The 17,026-nt window shown below is 42.8% G+C and overlaps 1 protein-coding gene across 1 annotated transcript in view; it reads right to left on the minus strand.

The window, feature by feature from the left end:
• Positions 1 to 919: 919 nt before the first annotated feature.
• Positions 920 to 17,026, minus strand: part of LOC141157214 (cytochrome P450 2D15-like) — a 262,879-nt gene continuing 246,772 nt past the window's right edge. Inside the window, exons 8-9 of the mRNA XM_073644207.1 lie at positions 14,170 to 14,311; positions 920 to 6,192 (exon numbers count right to left, since the gene is read on the minus strand). Of these exons, the coding sequence (XP_073500308.1) occupies positions 6,011 to 6,192; positions 14,170 to 14,311 (324 nt within the window). The 3' untranslated portion in view covers positions 920 to 6,010. The remainder of the gene's footprint in view (positions 6,193 to 14,169; positions 14,312 to 17,026) is intronic.

Here is a 17,026-nt window from a genome sequence, read left to right on the forward strand (position 1 = left end):
TGAAGTAGTATGCTCCATGATACAGTTAATTAACATTATATGAACTAGTTCATTTAGTGATAATGATTCCTATGATGACACCTTTGAAAAGGTTAGGCTTCCCAGAATGATAATCTTTGCAGAGATTAAAATATAAAAAATAAGTGTTTGCTGGACACCACAGTAAGGCCACATTCACACGTTCAGTATTTGGTCAGTATTTTACATCAATATTTGTAAGTTAAAATAAGAAGTGGAGCAATCGGAGGAAAAGTATAATAGAAACACGTCACCACTTCAGTATTTTTCACCTACTCCTGGTTATATAGTTATGGTTATAATTAAAGTTGTTAGATTTTATTAATGCAGAGTTATAATAGCCAGTAAAGGAACAACTATGAGAAGTAGATAAAAAGAACAAACAGACCATTGGTGTACAACAGAAGTGGACAGACAAAAGAGGGCCCCTGTCCAAGAACGATATACAGGCTCCTTGTAGTCCAATAGCTCATCATAATGCACAGTTCCATTGGCTTGGAGGTGGTAGTGGACCCCTTACCTGTTGGGTCCCTGTGCTGCTGTACAGATTGCACCAAGGGTATGTCCACCCCTGGTGTACAGAACAAAATAAAAGGTGGATAGTGGAAGGAAGAAGGGGTTGAAGGATAAAGAATAAGGGCTCATTTAAATGTTGGTGACTTTTCTTGTGTGCAAAAAACTGACCAATTTTCATCAGTGTTGTTGATCAGAGTTTCATCTCGTATGAGAAAGAAAGTGATGGATGTTTCTCAAACTTCTGCTCTCAAACAGTCCATGAAGCGCGGACAGCACATGGCTGGCATCCGAGTGCTGTCTAATATTTTTATGATCCCAAACTTGCATTGACAAGATTGAGCCAATACTCAAATCAAAATCGGACGTGTCTCCTTGTTTTTGCATACTGACTGGTCCACACAGAATCACAAACACGAGAACAAAAACATAGACTATAATAGGAACAGGGTCTAACCATTAAAAACACTGAGAACTATGTGAAAAACTGACAACTGAATGATCCCTATGGAAAAGATAAGAAAAGTGTCCGAGAGGCCCAAACCCATTCAGTCAATGTATCAATGGGGGCATTTAACATGTGGCTACTACTTGAGTTACTGTTGTATTAGGTTCCTTTACTATGCTGAGCACGGGAATGTTCTATGGTAATGTTTTATGGGAATGTTTTATGGTTATTATGTTCCCAGGATATCTCTAAGTGATACTTCAGCTTGTGCTGCTTATTTCATGTACCCCAGCAGCAGAGTCCTCCGTTTGGATTCCCTCTACTTAAATACTTTTCTGACTGTTTTTAGTCATTTCAAATAAATCTTGCAGTATTATTTATCGAGACCACAGACATGACTTCAGCATATGATTCTTTTGGATTTTAATTGTAGTTTTTAAAGGGAACCTGTCACAAGGTTTTTGCCATTTAATCTGAGAGTAGCAGCAGAAATCCTGATTCCAGTGATGTGTCAATTACTGGTCTGCTTGCTGTCATTTTGATAAAATCCCTGTTTTCTCTGCTGCAGATCTAGCAGTGCTCTGAATGCTGAGTTCAGTATAACAAGCCCACACCACTGACTGGCAGCTTTCTGTGTACACTGTACATTGACATGAATTTGCTAAGCAGTGGCGGGTGTGGGGTTATACAGAACATTTGACTAGGAGACACAAGACACCTAGTCCTGTAGTCATACTGTCTGGCAGATAAAACATTGAAATAGCAACACATTGCCCGGTAAGTGACACATCACAGGAATCAGGCTCTCAGCCCCTACATCTTGCTATTCTCATATTATAAAGGAAAAAACCTGCTGACAAATTACTAAATTACTTTTAAGTTATGGTATGTGACTGCCAGCACTTATATACGCATTGGCTGTCTTTTTTGTGGTATTTTTTATAATCTGTTTTATGATGGTGTGCAAAACAATGCAATATATATTCAACATATTAATGGGGAAACAGTAAATTCCATGAAACATTTTCACAAATGCCACTTGAAGAAATGCAGAGGAGATTCCAACTTGCAAGATATGCTTATGATTTACAAATAAGTAGGGCTTCTTTCACAGTACAGATCTTAAAGAAGCGCTCCCATCAAAGCTTTTATCCACTTAATACATTAAGTACTGTGTACTTACAATTACTCATTTTGTCTTTCTACCCAGTTAGTTCTTCTCTTTTCACTGCTGTATGTAGAAACAGGAAGTTTCTAGTCCCTGCAGAAATCATTCATCTCTTTAACTTCTGACCCAGCTGCTTCGCTCCTCATCCATGCCATTGACTATTGCAGTGAGTGATGAGTCATATAGGGAAAATTGGTCTCCTGTTTCTACATAGAGCTTAGAAGGATTCACCAAGTCTGTTTTTAATCATGTGATGTCAAAGTCCTAATAGAAAACAGAAGAATTATGTGGATAGAAAGGCAAAAGGAGCAATTGTAAGAAAGCAGGTAGGTATAATATGATGTTTGCAATATATTAAGAGGATAAAAAGTTTGATGTGAGTGTGCTTTAGATGGGACACACTTGTACATCTCAGACCCGTAGTGGAAAGGAGTTGTCAAACTCTGATGAAGACAAGGAGCTAGATGAAGTGTTCATAATTAAAGCGGTTTCCACTACTTTTACATTGATGATCTATCTTTAGGATAAATCATCAATGTCAGATTGGCTGGGGTCCAACGCCTAGCATCCCCGCCGATCAGCTGTTATTGGTGTCGTTGGGCGGGGGCCGTTGGCAGGAAGTACTCACTTGCTGAGCTGCTCTGTCTTCTTGTAGTGGCCGAGGCATGGTACTGCACATCCGCCTCCTATTCAAATAAATAGGAGGCGGGTGTGTAATACCCTATGGCAGTCACTACAAGTAGATGAAGCAGCTTGTCAAGTGAGTACTTCCTGCCGGCAGCCGCCGCCATCGATAACAGTTGATCGGCAGGGGTGCCGAGTGTCGGACCACCGCCAATCAGACATTGATGACCTATCCTAAGAATAGGCCATCACTGTGAAAGTATTAGGCAACCTCTTTAACCAATGTCAGGGTGGCTTTAGGCCTCAGAGTCTGTAAATTGTTCAGCAGAGGCAAATTTACATCAGTTGTCACCAGCTGAAGACACGGGTTGTATTTTTCTCACATGAGAAAACAAGTGGCAAAGAGTCTCGTCAAAATGTGAAGCTTTGAAACAAAGGGAACATGGTGAGGGGCTTAGCAGATATATTGGTTCAGTACAAATTATCTCTTGAGGCTAACACATGAGGAACCAGAAATGGCCATAGATGATTAGATGTTCTATTGTGTGAATCCAAACTGTTGTCAATAAATTCACTGGAAAAAGAATAAGCTCAATATCAACTTGTGACTTCCTAGATTATTGTAAGACCAGTCCAACAGGGACAGGCAAAGAATGAGAGCATCCTTATGGTACTGTGGCGCCCTTGCGGGTCCAGTTGCCACAGAGGTACTGCATCTCACCCAGAGGTGTGGTACCCCACTCTCAGGTAAGGATGGAGTACTACTCAGGACCCACACACCTACATCCAACACTCCACCACTCCAGACTAGCAGGCAGGCGGGGCAAGATGCACTTGGTCACTGCTGAGCCCTGTCCCTGGCTAGAAGGGGGGGGACCAAAAGAGAGTGAATCATGTAATGGGTGTGGGTGGAGAAAGTAGATTAGGGGAGCACTGAAAGGAAGAGTATAAAAAGAAGGTAGAAAGTTCTAGAAGAGTCCAGTCTGCTCAGGGGAGCAAGGGGAGCAGTTCAGTCAGTCTCCTGTTCCAGTGCTTGGAGCAGGAGGGGAATTCAGTCAGGGCCCAGTGAGAGAGGTCCAGGAGGAGGAAAGTGAGAAGAGAAGTCAGGAGCAGTGAGGAGGGCTCCAGAGAGACAGAAGGGATCCCAGGGGCACGGTGAGTGTGGATGCCACCCGTGCGCCCGAATTCACGCTGACGTGGAGGGATCAGGCCGCAGTAGGGGACCGGCCCCAGCCTAGTGGAGTACTTTATGTCTCAGCTAGCAAACCGGAGGTTGCAGCATTTCAGGTGCTGTAGCCACACTCCACACTTAATCGCCGAAAAGGTGGCCATACAGGACCCAGGGGACAGAGAAGACGTCACCCGACAAGGCCCGCAGCCACTGGCTTGGGACACTGGGTGTGAGGCACAGGGCAGGAGGGTTAGAGCCAGCGCAGTGAGACAACCTGGAGAGGTACACAGAACGGGGTCCCGTCCAAGTGCTCCTGAGATACCTGAGAGTTTGCTGGATCACCTCCCCGGAGGACACAGGACAACGTGAGCGGTTACACACCGGTAACTGTAACTTGGAGAACTTAAGAACTGTGAGTAAATACCTGAAGACTGCACCCCACTGTGCCCTTTCTAATTACTGCATCACCTGCCCTGCACTACACTGCACCGACAACATCTACCTCATAAAATCATCTGTACTGCCCTGGAGCTTAGCTCTGCCCGTGGAGAGCTGAACCAACTCTGCTGCGTCACCATCAGCTCCAGTGGATCTGCACCGCAGAGGCGGCCCCATATAGCCGCATACCATGGGTGGCGTCACAAACCTTATTCCAAAAACTTTATTCCCCTTTTACTTTCCCTTTATTTGACCGCCCGGGGCCACGGACCGGGTCACTGCCACCATGACTATCCCGAAAAGGACCGGCCCAGCTACCGAGTACCCCACGGCCCCAGGGGGTTCGTCAGTACGATTTAATGTCAGTTAACCTGCCTTCACCAACTTTAATCCAGCCCTGCTCACATGGGAAGTTCTGTCTGCATCCTAGTTATCTACAGTATGAGCTACAGTAAAAGTTTCTCTATCCATATAAACACGATGTAATTTGCAAATTTGCAATAATTTTCTTATATGATTGTTATTGTGAGGAAACATAATATAATTCTACTGATAAAAGCATAATTAGCAGGTTTATTACTTTAGTTATATAGTACTCAGTTCTAATAAAGCTTACATTTATTTAAAAAAAGATGAGCGAGTCATTTTCTGCAAATAACTATTGAAAATTAGCAAAGATTTCTAGCTTTTAGAGATGAGTGAATCTTTTGAAATTTGAATTCCCACCTTAAGCAAACTTTACCTAATAATTTGATTTGCAGGAAATTGATTTGCCACAAATTGCAAGTAAAAAAAGCCTCTAATTGCCCTGAAAACTTGCGTGTTACATTCTGAGGACTCCTAGAGTCTCTTTGCACCCTATTGAATAGTTTTCATGCTCTTTCATGAAGCACAGCCTCTGTGATGTCCAAGTGACTTCAATATATATGGCTATGCGCAGTGGTGTAACTTGAAGCTTAATCAAAATCTCTAACATGGCCCCATCTATCATAGCTCTTTAATAGTATTGGTGTTCATATATGGGCCAAAGGCACATTTAGGACCCCCTTAGACTGTAGGGATCGGGTGCAACCTCCACACTTATTGCTATGCTCCGGGTTATGGATAATCAGGTGGTAGCTATTTTTCCCTGCTGTCATGTCACACACAATATCTAATGTTTATTTATTGTTTTAAACTTTAACATTTTTATCTATTGCCAAGCTATTAACTGTGATGTCCTTGAACTATCCAAATACCTCATAAAATGCCTGCTGCATTCTCTGCCTCTGTTTTTATACAGATAGGGCCTTCTGATTGACTGTGCTATGCCATGTGATATGATAGCTGCAAGCCATTATGGGGAAGCCTACGCGGGTGCACCTGGGTCATGTGAAGCTTTTCTGGCACATGCAATCTTCTTCTGTGCGCAAAAAATGCTTTTGGACAATTTTTTAGTCATTTCCTACAAACTGAATTGTAATTTGTTCAAATTCGCTGGCTCCAGTGAATTTCCTAAAATTGGATTTGCATCAAATCGATTTATTCATCTCTACTAACATTATACTTATGATTTTCCTTTGCATATCTATAGAGAATTAAGGAAGCAGGTGCAGTGATGTAAAACATTTTAGATCTCGTGATTTGAAAATTACACCCTGGCTACAACACGAATATTGTAGGGATGTGGACTTTGCGTAAGTGTATAGATAGGATCTTCTCTTGGGCGAGGTTGGTTATTTGGAATCTCAAAAGTAAGTTGCTGTAGAAAGGTGGTAAAAAACAGGAAGAGTTCCATCCTGGCAAGTTGTTCTCCCAAGCAAGCCCTCCGACCTACAAGAGAAAACACATTTTTGCATACTAGCACACATTGCAGCTTAATCAAATTGGATGGATAGAGAAGGAGATACAATTTATGTATATAGATATAATTAGCTTCCATTAGCTACATATCACAAGAGACTAGGACAGTCAAGACTTATGGGAAACATCAGTTGTGTCGCTAGTGTCAAAGATCAAGAGCTCTGGCCCCAAACTTCGTGCCTGATTCCCCGGATCTCCAGCAATCACCAATTTAAACTGTCAGCATCAACATTATGAAGATTCAGTTCAAATGGATGGCGGCATCTTACAAGATGAAAAAGTCATCATATTGTGTGGGTGACTGTGGTGGTAGCATACAGTGTGGAGGAAGTTTTGGGGGGGATCATACTGTGTGTGTGAGACTGTAATGGCATTATATTGTAGAGGGCTGTGGGGCCATCATATTGTGTGGGAAGGGGTGTGAGGACATTGTACATTTGACGGGCGCCACAGGGAGATCATACTTTATGGGGTAAGATGTAGGGGCGTCATACTGTGTGGAGTGGGCTGTTAGGTGCATCACACTGTGTGGGGCAGCTGTAGGAGCATCATACTGTGGTGTGTGATTGTGGACATCATACTGTGGAGAGGAGTCATTGTGGCTGTATCATACTGTGTTGGGGGAACTGTGAGGGCATCATATTGTGGGCCAATACTGTGGAGCTTCAAACGGTTTGTTGGGTTGTTTTTTGGGGACATCATACTTTATGGGTGCCATGAAGTAGCATCACACTTGAGGCTTAAGTAGGGGCACTATTACTGTTTAGATGCCACAATTCATGTCTCTCTCCCTAAACTAAAAGTTAGGAGGTATTTTGTATGAGTATTCCACGTGGCCCTGCCCACTTTGCCAATTTTATTTTTCTTTAAGGGGAATTATTAGTTCTGAAGGGAGAACTCAAGGGACATTATTTGCCTTAAATTGAGAAATTTTATTAGTTTAGGGATTTTCAGGCATTCTTACTTTATTCAATGGTATTGTTAATTTCATGCCTTCCCGACATTTGATTTACTGGTATGTCCTTTATTAAAGAGCATTCCGCAAATGGACGTACCGGTATATCCAGGTGATTATGCGGGCACAGGAGCTGCTCCTGCAGAATCAATGACAAGAGCTCAGCTTAACTGATAGTCTAACTCCTGCTGTACAAGCAGGCTGTTTAGCACTCTATATGCAATGTACAATAGCAATATACTTTTAAAAGGTTGTGAGAGAGAGTGAGATTCCTGTCTCACCCCATCGTCACTCCTGTGATGCGATCGCAGAGAGACGATGGTTATTATGGCACCCACAGGTCAAATAAAGAACTCTGGGTTTGTCAAGTACAGTGGCCTTTTAGATCCTGCAATAAGCAACGTCTACCAGGCATTCTGGCAGTGTAAGTCTGATTGCTCTAATGCAGGGGTCTCAAACTCGGCTGGGTATATGGGCCGCACATGGAAAAAATTTGAATTTGGGGGGCCGCATTCTATGCACATCAAAGTGACATTTTTATAGATACCATTTTTTTGTATACACTTTTTGAACATCTTTGCCATGTTAATTTTATTTTTTATAGCTTGGGTTGTTATGGATGTGGCGATAATAAACGTGCACTTTTTTGTGATTATTTTAGTTTATATATAAAACAGCATTTTTTCATGTTTTATTTTCTATTTTTTTTTTTTAATTTTTACAATTTTGCTTCCCCCAACTGGCCACATACAGTAATATTGTTTTACAATTAGCATCATATATTAATTATGACAAACATTTTGTAATAATGTCCCCATCCTGGTTCCCATCTTGAAGTAATACCCCATCCTGGTCCTCATCTTGCAGTAATGTCCCATCCTGGTCCTCATCTTGTAGTAATGCCTCATCCTGGTCCTCATCTTGCAGTAATGTCCCATCCTGGTCCTCATCGTGTAGTAATGGGCCCCATCCTGGTCATAATCTTGTAGTAATGGGCCCCATCCTGTTCATAATCTTGTAGTAATGTCCCCATCCTGGTCCTCATCTTATAGTAATGTGCCCCATCCAGGTCCTAATCTTGTAGTAATGTGCCTCATCCTGGTCCTCATCTTGTAGTAATGAGCCCCATCCTGATCCTCATCTTGTAGTAATGAGCCCCATTCTGGTCCTAATCTTGTAGTAATGTCCCTCATCCTGGCCCTCATCTTGTAGTAATGTGCCTCCTCCTGGCCCTAATCTTGCAGAAATATGCCCCATCCTGGTCCTAATCTTGTAGTAATGTGCCCCATCCTGGTCCTAATCTTGTAGTAATGTGCCCCATCCTGGTCCTAATCTTGTAGTAATGTGCCCCATCCTGGTCCTAATCTTGTAGTAATGTGCCCCATCCTGGTCCTAATCTTGTAGTAATGTCCCCATCCTGGTCCACACCTTATAGTAATGTGCCCCATCCTGGTCCTCATCTTATAGTAATGTGCCCCATCCTGGTCCTAATCTTATAGTAATGTGCCCCATCCTTGTCCTAATCTTGTAGTAATGTGCCCATCCTGGTCCTATTCTTGTAGTAATGTGTCCCATCCTGGTCCTCATTTTGTAGTAATATTACTTAACCTGGCCCTCATCTTTTAGTAATATTCCCCATCCTGTCCCTCATCTTTTAGTAATGTCCCCCATCCTGGCCCTCATCTTGTAGCAATGTCCCCATCCTGGCCCTCAACCTGTAGCAATGTCCCCATCCTGACTCTCATCTTGTAGCAATGTCCCCATCCTGGCCCTCATCTTGTAGCAATGTCCCCATCCTGGCCCTCATGTTGTAGCAATATCCCCCATCCTGGCCCTCATCTTGTAGCAATGCCCCCATCCTGGCCCTCATCTTGTAGTAATTGGACCTATGCTGGTCCTCATCTTTTAGTAATGTGTCCCATTCTGGCCTCCATCTTGTAGCAATGAGCCCCATCCTGGTCCTAATCTTGTAGTAATGAGCCCCATCCTGGTCCTCATCTTGTAGTAATGTCCCCATCCTGGTCCCCATCTTGGAGTAATGTCCCCATCTTGTAGTAATGTCCCCCATCCGGTAGTAATGTCCCATCCTGGTCCCCATATTGTACATATGTCCCCATATTGTACAAATGTCCCCATCCAGATCCCCATAGTGTAGGTTTGTCCCCATCCTGGTCCTAATCTTGTAGTAATGTGCCCCATCCTGGTCCTAATCTTGTAGTAATATGCCCCATCCTAGTCCTCAACTTGAAGTAATGTGTCCCATCCTGGTCCTAATCTTTGAGTAATGTGCCCCATCCTGGTCCTAATCTTGGAGTAATGTGCCCTATCCTGGTCCTAATCTTGTAGTAATGTGCCCCATCCTTGTCCTAATCTTGTAGAAATGTGCCCATCCTGGTCCTAATCTTGTAGTAATGTGTCCCATCCTGGTCCTAATCTTGTAGTAATGTGTCCCATCTTGGTCCTCATTTTGTAGTAATGTGCCCCATCCTGGCCCTCATCTTGTAGCAATGTCCCCCATCCTGGCCCTCATCTTGTAGCAATGTCCTCATCCTAGCCCTCTTCTTGTAGTTATGTCCCCCCCCATCCTGTCCCTCATCTTGTACCAATATCCCCATCCTGGCCCTCATCTTGTAGTAATGTCCTCATCTTGTATTAATGTCCCCATCCTGGCCCTCATCTTGTAGTAATGCCCCCATCCTGGTCCTAATCTTGTAGTAATTGGCCCCATCCTTGTCCTCATCTTGTAGTAATGAGCCTCATCCTGGTCCTCATCTTGTACTAATGTGCCCCATCCTGGTCCTCATCTTGTAGTAATGTCCCCATCCTGGTCCCCATCTTGGAGTAATGCCCCATCCTGGGCCCCATCTTGGAGTAATGTCCCCATCTGGTAATAATGGCCCCCATTCCGTAGTAATGCCCCTTTCAGGTCCCCATATTGTAGATATGTCCCCATATTGTAGGTATGTCCCCATCCAGGTCCCATATTGTAGATGTCCCCATATTGTAGATATGTCCTAATCCAGGTCCCCATATTGTAGGCATGTCCCCACCCAGGTCGAAATATTGTAGATATGTCCTCATCCAGGTTCCCATATTGTAGGTATGTCCCGATCCAAGTCCCCATATTGTGGATAAGTCCCCATATTGTGGATATGTCTCCTATTGTGCTGTTCTTCACACACACATAAAAGAGAGAGAAAAAAAAGATTCTTCTCACCTGTCCTCCGTTCCATCAGCATCCTTTGTGCACATGTGGCCCACAGGCACCACAGACCCCTTGACGATCCCGACCTGGTCCAGGAGGAGCCGCCGACAGCAGTGCTGCATTGCAGCGCAGAGACAGTCTCCCAGCACAGCATTACCAATGCCAGCCGCTGGTCAATCAGAGCCCAGCAGCTGACATCTGCGAATGACAGTGACGTCATACGCCAGCATGCAAATGTCAGTTGCTGGCCTCTGATTGGCCGGGGGCTGGCATTGGTAGTGCGGTGCTGGGAGACTGTCTCTGCGCGGCAAATCTACACAGCTGTCGGCGGCTCCTCCTGGAGCAAGTCGGGATCGTCAAGGGGTCTGTGGTGCCTGCGGGCCGCATAAAGCAGCCTCAAGGGTTGCGTGTTTGAGACCTCTGCTCTAATGCAATTTAATGCATATGTGTTGCAATGCATTATACCTGGTATCAGAAAAAAAATCAAGTCCCATAGAGTGAATAAGTTAAAAAAAATAAATAAAAGGAAAAACAAAAATTGTAAAAATATTAAATGTTTTTTCATCATACAGCCAAACAAAAAGTGGAGCAAAATGCAATCAAAAAGTGTTAAAGATAAAATTTACTTTAAAAGTTTATTTGAAAACAACATTCCGCAAAAAACAAGCCCTAACTGAGCTCCACAAGCAGAAAACTAAAAAAGTTAAAACTCTCAAAATATGGCAATGCAAATACAATTTTTTTTCCTATAAAATTGTGTTTAGTGTGCAAAAGCAGCAAAACATAAAAATTACTATATGCAAATGTGGTATCCCTGTAATTGTACTGACCTGAAAAATAAAGCTACCTTATCACTTTAACCATATGGTGAATAGTATCAACAAAATAAAAAAAAAATTCCTGAATTGTCATTTTTTTCCCCAAAAATAGGAATAGAAAGCGAGTTAAAAAATGTTATGCACTATAAAATGGTACCAAAACTTCAACTCATCCCACAGAACACCTGCCCTCCCATGACTCTGTCCACAGAAAAATAAAAAAAAATACAGCTCTCAAAAGATGATGCTAAAAATAAGTTTTTGTAAAAAAGCATTTTCAGTGTGTAAAAGTAGCAAAACATGAAAAAAAACATAAATGTGGTATCATTGTAATAATCGTTCGTACTCGAAAAATCATTTATACTGCACCCCAGTGTGATCCCCGCAAAAAATAAAAATAAAAAAACAAAAGCAAATCTTTACCTGCTGTTGATTTGTCCTTTCTGCCTCCCAAAACTGCAATAAGGTTCATATTTATCTTGCACCCTACGCTGAGCACCTACATTGGGGTTCCATTTAAATCTCTGAAAAACTGTGATTCAGAAACCCCTGATGGAACATTTGCTATAATGAGGCAGGCAGAGTCACCTTGGACTCTGTCTCGCCTATGCTCTGGCAGTGTTTGTCTTTTTAGGCATGCACAAAAGCGCGGTTGAATACCGTTTCATGCACCACTAAAAAGACAAGAAGAAGAATCCACCACATTCTCTGTAGGTAAGTTATAAGTGTTTATTTTAGAAATAAACACTTGCAGCTTACCTACAGAGAGTGTGGTTGATTCTTCTTCCTGGATTCTTTGGATTAATGGTCCACTACCACAGCATCTCCCATTAGTGAGTGCAGACAAATTTTCTTTATTTTGGACCACTAAAAATATTGATCAATTGAGGTTGAAGGGTGGGGAACAGCAAATTATGATGTATTGAGGTTGGGGGAAAGCAAATGATGATGAATTGAGGATGGATGACAACAAGTAATGATGAATTGTTGGTTGGGGACAGTAAATGATGATAAATGGAGGTAGGGGAGAGCTAATGATGATGAATTGAGGGTGGGGGAGAGATAATGATAATGAACTGAGGGTGGGTGAGAGCAAATGATAATGAATAGAGGGTGGGGTTGGGAGAGAGAGAGGACATGACATAATGAATTGGGTCGGAGGGAGGCAAGTAAATATAATGAACCAGGGGAGCGAGAGGTGCAGAGTGGCGGAGCATTGAGGATGCAAAAGTATGACTGGTAATAAATTGGGGGAAAGAGTCCAGGGGCTAATTAATTAATATATGTATTGGGTGGGGAAAAGTGGCTATTTAGTTAGTGGGGGGCACAATGGTGGATTACCAATTTACATTTCTAATAGTGGGTTGCATAATAGCTAATTATATATTAATGGTGGATACATCTCTGTATTCAGCGGTGCAGTGCAGGGGGGATTTCTTATTCAAGAAACTTATGTGTATATATATATGTGACCTTTTTTATTTTCAAGGGGGCTGTGATCAATGCAGCAAACTGCAATGACCGAGTGTCGGCGTTAGGACATTGACATAAAGGTTTGACAAGATGAAGAAGACAAAGGCTTGAAGTAAGATGAGACGTCAGTGGTGAGTTACTGGATGTAAATATTTATTCGGTATAGGGATATATTTACCCAGAGCGTCAGTCATTTATTATGGTCTGTCTGTTTAAACAGGCTATTAAAGCGGTGGTACACAACTAAATTGTATTTAATATTACAATCTAATCTTTTTTCTAAAATTCTTTAATTTAAAAGTCCCTATCCTTCTTTCAATACACTAAACTGATTTATTTTTTTTCTAATACTTCCTCTTTGATAACGCTTTATTTGAGAATCTCAGTGTGATTTAATCACCACTAATGGGCAGCTTGCTGCCAATGCACAGCTGTACATAGAAAGCTGCCTATCAGTGGTGTGGACGGGGTTATACACAGCTCAGCATGCTGAGCACTATTACATCTACAACAGAGAAAACAGGGATTCTATCAAAACTGCACCAAGCAGTCCAGTAAGTGACACATGGCTGGTATCAGGCACTCTGCCCCTACATCATGCTGCTCTCTGAAGAGGTAGGAAAAACCTGCTGACAAATTCCCTTTAAGGTATTAAAAGGTGAGACATGCTCATAAGATGAAAACAATAGAAGGAATACCTGCACCACCTGACAAGCAGCAGAGGCACGTAACCCATAACCTAGGCACAAGTCTGATGAATACGGTAATGGCAGTGCAAAGCTTTGCAAACACAGTTCATAGCAATCGATGAAGAAAAAGGAAAAGCTGCACGCACTGTTCCGGTAAAAGAAGTAGTCCTTTATTTCATGACTGGATAAAAAACAATGGCGGCTAGCAGGGAGTGCAGGGAGGAAGAGGACGGATGACAGCCATTTCGAGCTAGAACCTGGACCTGCAGAAGAGCTTGTTCTAGCGCAAAATGGATATTCTCTCCCTTCTCACACTCCCTGCTAGCCATTATTTTTATCCAGTCATGAAATAAAGGACTGCTTTTTTTACCGATACAGTGAGTGCTGCTTTTCCTTTTTCTTCATTGATTGCTATGCTCATAAAATGGCCCCTGGGGAATAACAATCTGCTCCAAAACCTGACAAAGTCACCGTTATAAGTAATACTATGGACTGTGATGTATTCTAAGTTGTTGGATAGTAAGCCCATCAGCCTCTGATAGGAGCACTATGTAATTCGTGGTCAGACAACCAAGGATTTTTTTGCACTGTGAAGTACTTGCTTTGCTGAGTATGAAGCTAATACAGCTGGTTGTGGCCTGTATAGAAGCTACCCCCCTGACTTCTTTGGGTGTTAAAATCTATCCAGTAGAAAACCATCCCGGGAGCCAACTGATCCCTAAGTTATCACAGTAGCTATACTGTGCCAATAATGTATAACCCTTGTATAAAAGAGATGATCACTAATACAAAGAAGACCTTCATTACCTATAGAAAATGGGATAAATGCCTCTCGTTTTACAAACTTTCCATTCTCATCAAGGAAATGTTTTGGGTAAAATTGGAAAGGTTTCTCCCAGACTTCATGATCTTTCAGCACAGAGGACAGGTTGGTGATGATAGAGGTGCCCTGTGGAAAAAAAGGATGAAAATTTTTTAAGAGCAAAATAAAACATGAAATATTTGCAGACATCATGTTCATATACAGTATATACCTGCTCTTCTACTATGAAATATATGGTTAATAAACCAGAGTCCGCTAGGTACATAGTAGTCATAGAATTGCAGCCATGTAGGGCATTGTGTTAATAGCCCCAGCTGGCCAAAGAAGCAACTCCATATTGAAATATATTGTAAAAAAGGAAAAAATTGAGTCTTTAAATACTTCAAAAAATCCAAAACATTATATTGATACGCAAAATTGCAAACAGGAACATACATTAGAAAAATAGTATATAAAATAACCAAAGCAATCAAAGAAACTGGCAAAGTGACTGGTGCAAAAATGCCAATCAAAGGTCTAATAACACGAACCCACACAGGACAAGTGGTAATCATGACATCATAAACCTTACTACAAAATGAGCAAATATTTGTGGATGGGTGTTATATATGCACTAGCCAGATCTAACACACTATGAGATAAATGACAGTCATTGGTTCACAGTCCTTACTGCAGAGTGAACAGATATCTATAGGCAAGAATTGCATATATGTATTAACTAGTGATGAGCGAGCACTAAAATGCTCGGGTACTCGTTGTTCGAGTCGAGCAAATTGGAATACTCGAGTGCTCGGTCCAAGTAACAAGCCCAATGTAAGTCTATGGGAAACTCGAACATTTTTCCGGCGGCTCCCCCCGGCGGTCAGCAGAGGGCCTAAAAATTGCCCAAATTGATGGGAACAGTGCTCAAATGGCATGGGAACAGCATGGGGAAGACCCCTGGAAGCATTTCTGACTCCAGGTCACTGCTGTCAACAATGTTGTCAGAGGTATTACGCCACTTTTACGGACTCACAATAAAACATACAAAAACAAAATGGATTTTCCCGGGAAATATGTTAAGGAACATCCTTTCCAGGGTAATGACTTGTATATAAGGCAAAATAAATAACCAAAAACAAAAATGCTCCTCCACACCTTGGGCTATGTTCACACGTAGTGTTTTTGATGCATTTTTGTACTTTTCCATTGCTTTCAACCAAGACAAATGCATTCACTGGGAAATGTCATTTTAACATTTTACAACCTTATCTGGCCATGTGCTGTGTGACACATGCATACAGTGCTGAAAAGACATGGGAACAGCATGGGGAAGACCACTGGAAGCATATCTGACTCCCTGGTCACTGCCTAAAAGTGTGCCCATCATAAGTGATCCTTGGAGCATGCGAAGATGCCTCCCACCATGCACCTGTCGTTGCAGACTTGCAACAATCACCATCCATGTCCTTGTCCCAGCGCAGCGTTCAGTTGTCCCTAACCCATTCCTTGGAATGCAAGCGCAAGTATACAGCCAGCCACCCACCCACCCACAGGCTGCAATACTATACTGCCAATTTTTTGACAGCTGCTTTCCCTGGAAATGTGGCCTTTTAGGCTCATGGAGGCGGAAGCTGTCCACAACCTTATGGCGGCGGCGTCCGGGTGTCTATACTCGGTACTCAGACGCCACTATATGTCCCGGTGTCGTCTCCGCCTTCCACGAGCACAGGTCCTACAACATTACCTGTGCCCTCCCCAGTACACTTACTGGGAAGGAACGCCTGACCACAAACACGTGGACAAGTGAATGTGGCCAGGGATGGTAAGTGGCCAGTCCACAGTTTTTTGTGAGAGTTGTATTTCACCACAGCCATATTTTTTAGCTCAGTGAAAGGACTGACTTGGGAAACCGTATCTACTCCAGCTGTCATTTCTCTTAGGAAGTCCTGTAATGCAGCTTGGCGCATAAGCAATGGCAGCCCGTCCAACATCAGCTCGCACTTGTCGGTGGTGCGTCAACACACAAACATCTTTCTTTGCCCTTTAATTTCATGTTTACAGAGTTGGGCAATGGCCTGATCTGCAATGCAGTTTCAGAAATAACCTGCAATTAAGCACGTCCAATCCACATTAAAAAAAGCAGCCATAGAGTGTCCGGGAACCTTCTCACACACTTTTCTTAGCCAGGACAGCTTCTCGACAGGGCTCGACGGTCCCACCAGAGAACCCTTGGGTGGGCCCTGGCTTCTCCATCAGGAGAGTTCATGATAGCGCAAACTTTTCAGCAGCTATGGGACTCTTGAGCGGGGGAGAAAGGTGAACCCACAGAATCAAATCCTCTGGTGGGCCCAATGTTTTGAAACTGCTTCTCACTGGGAGTTGTATTTCACCAAAGCCATATTCTTTAGCTCGGAGAAAGGACTGGCATAGAGGGAAACCGTATCTACTCCTGCTGTCATTTCTCCGTCGCCAGGTTCTGCCCATTGTCACATACGACCATGCCTGGCTGTATGTTAAGCGGTGAGAGCCACAGATCAGGCTGCTGTGTTACAGCTTTCAACAACTCTGACGTAGACGTAGATATGTTGATATGGTACATATGGTGGTGATATGGTGGTGGAGGATGAGGATGCAGAGAAGGAAGAGGACAAGAGCAAATAGACAAAATCAGGAAGAGTATACCCATGTCTGGGTGTGAAGACAGAGGAGCATGGGAATAAAGTTAGACCTCCCCAAAAAAAAGACACTGGATTTGAGTTTATGTTACGCTGCTATCATTTGGTGGTGTTGAGAAGTCTGGCCCAATCCAGCTCTTGTTCATTTTTATAAGAGTCAGCCTGTCAGCATTTTCAGTTGACA

This window comes from Phyllobates terribilis, unplaced genomic scaffold (genome assembly GCF_046119375.1).
Source record: "Phyllobates terribilis strain yellow unplaced genomic scaffold, ASM4611937v1 Scaffold_8__6_contigs__length_399053987, whole genome shotgun sequence".
Taxonomy (NCBI): domain Eukaryota; kingdom Metazoa; phylum Chordata; class Amphibia; order Anura; family Dendrobatidae; genus Phyllobates; species Phyllobates terribilis.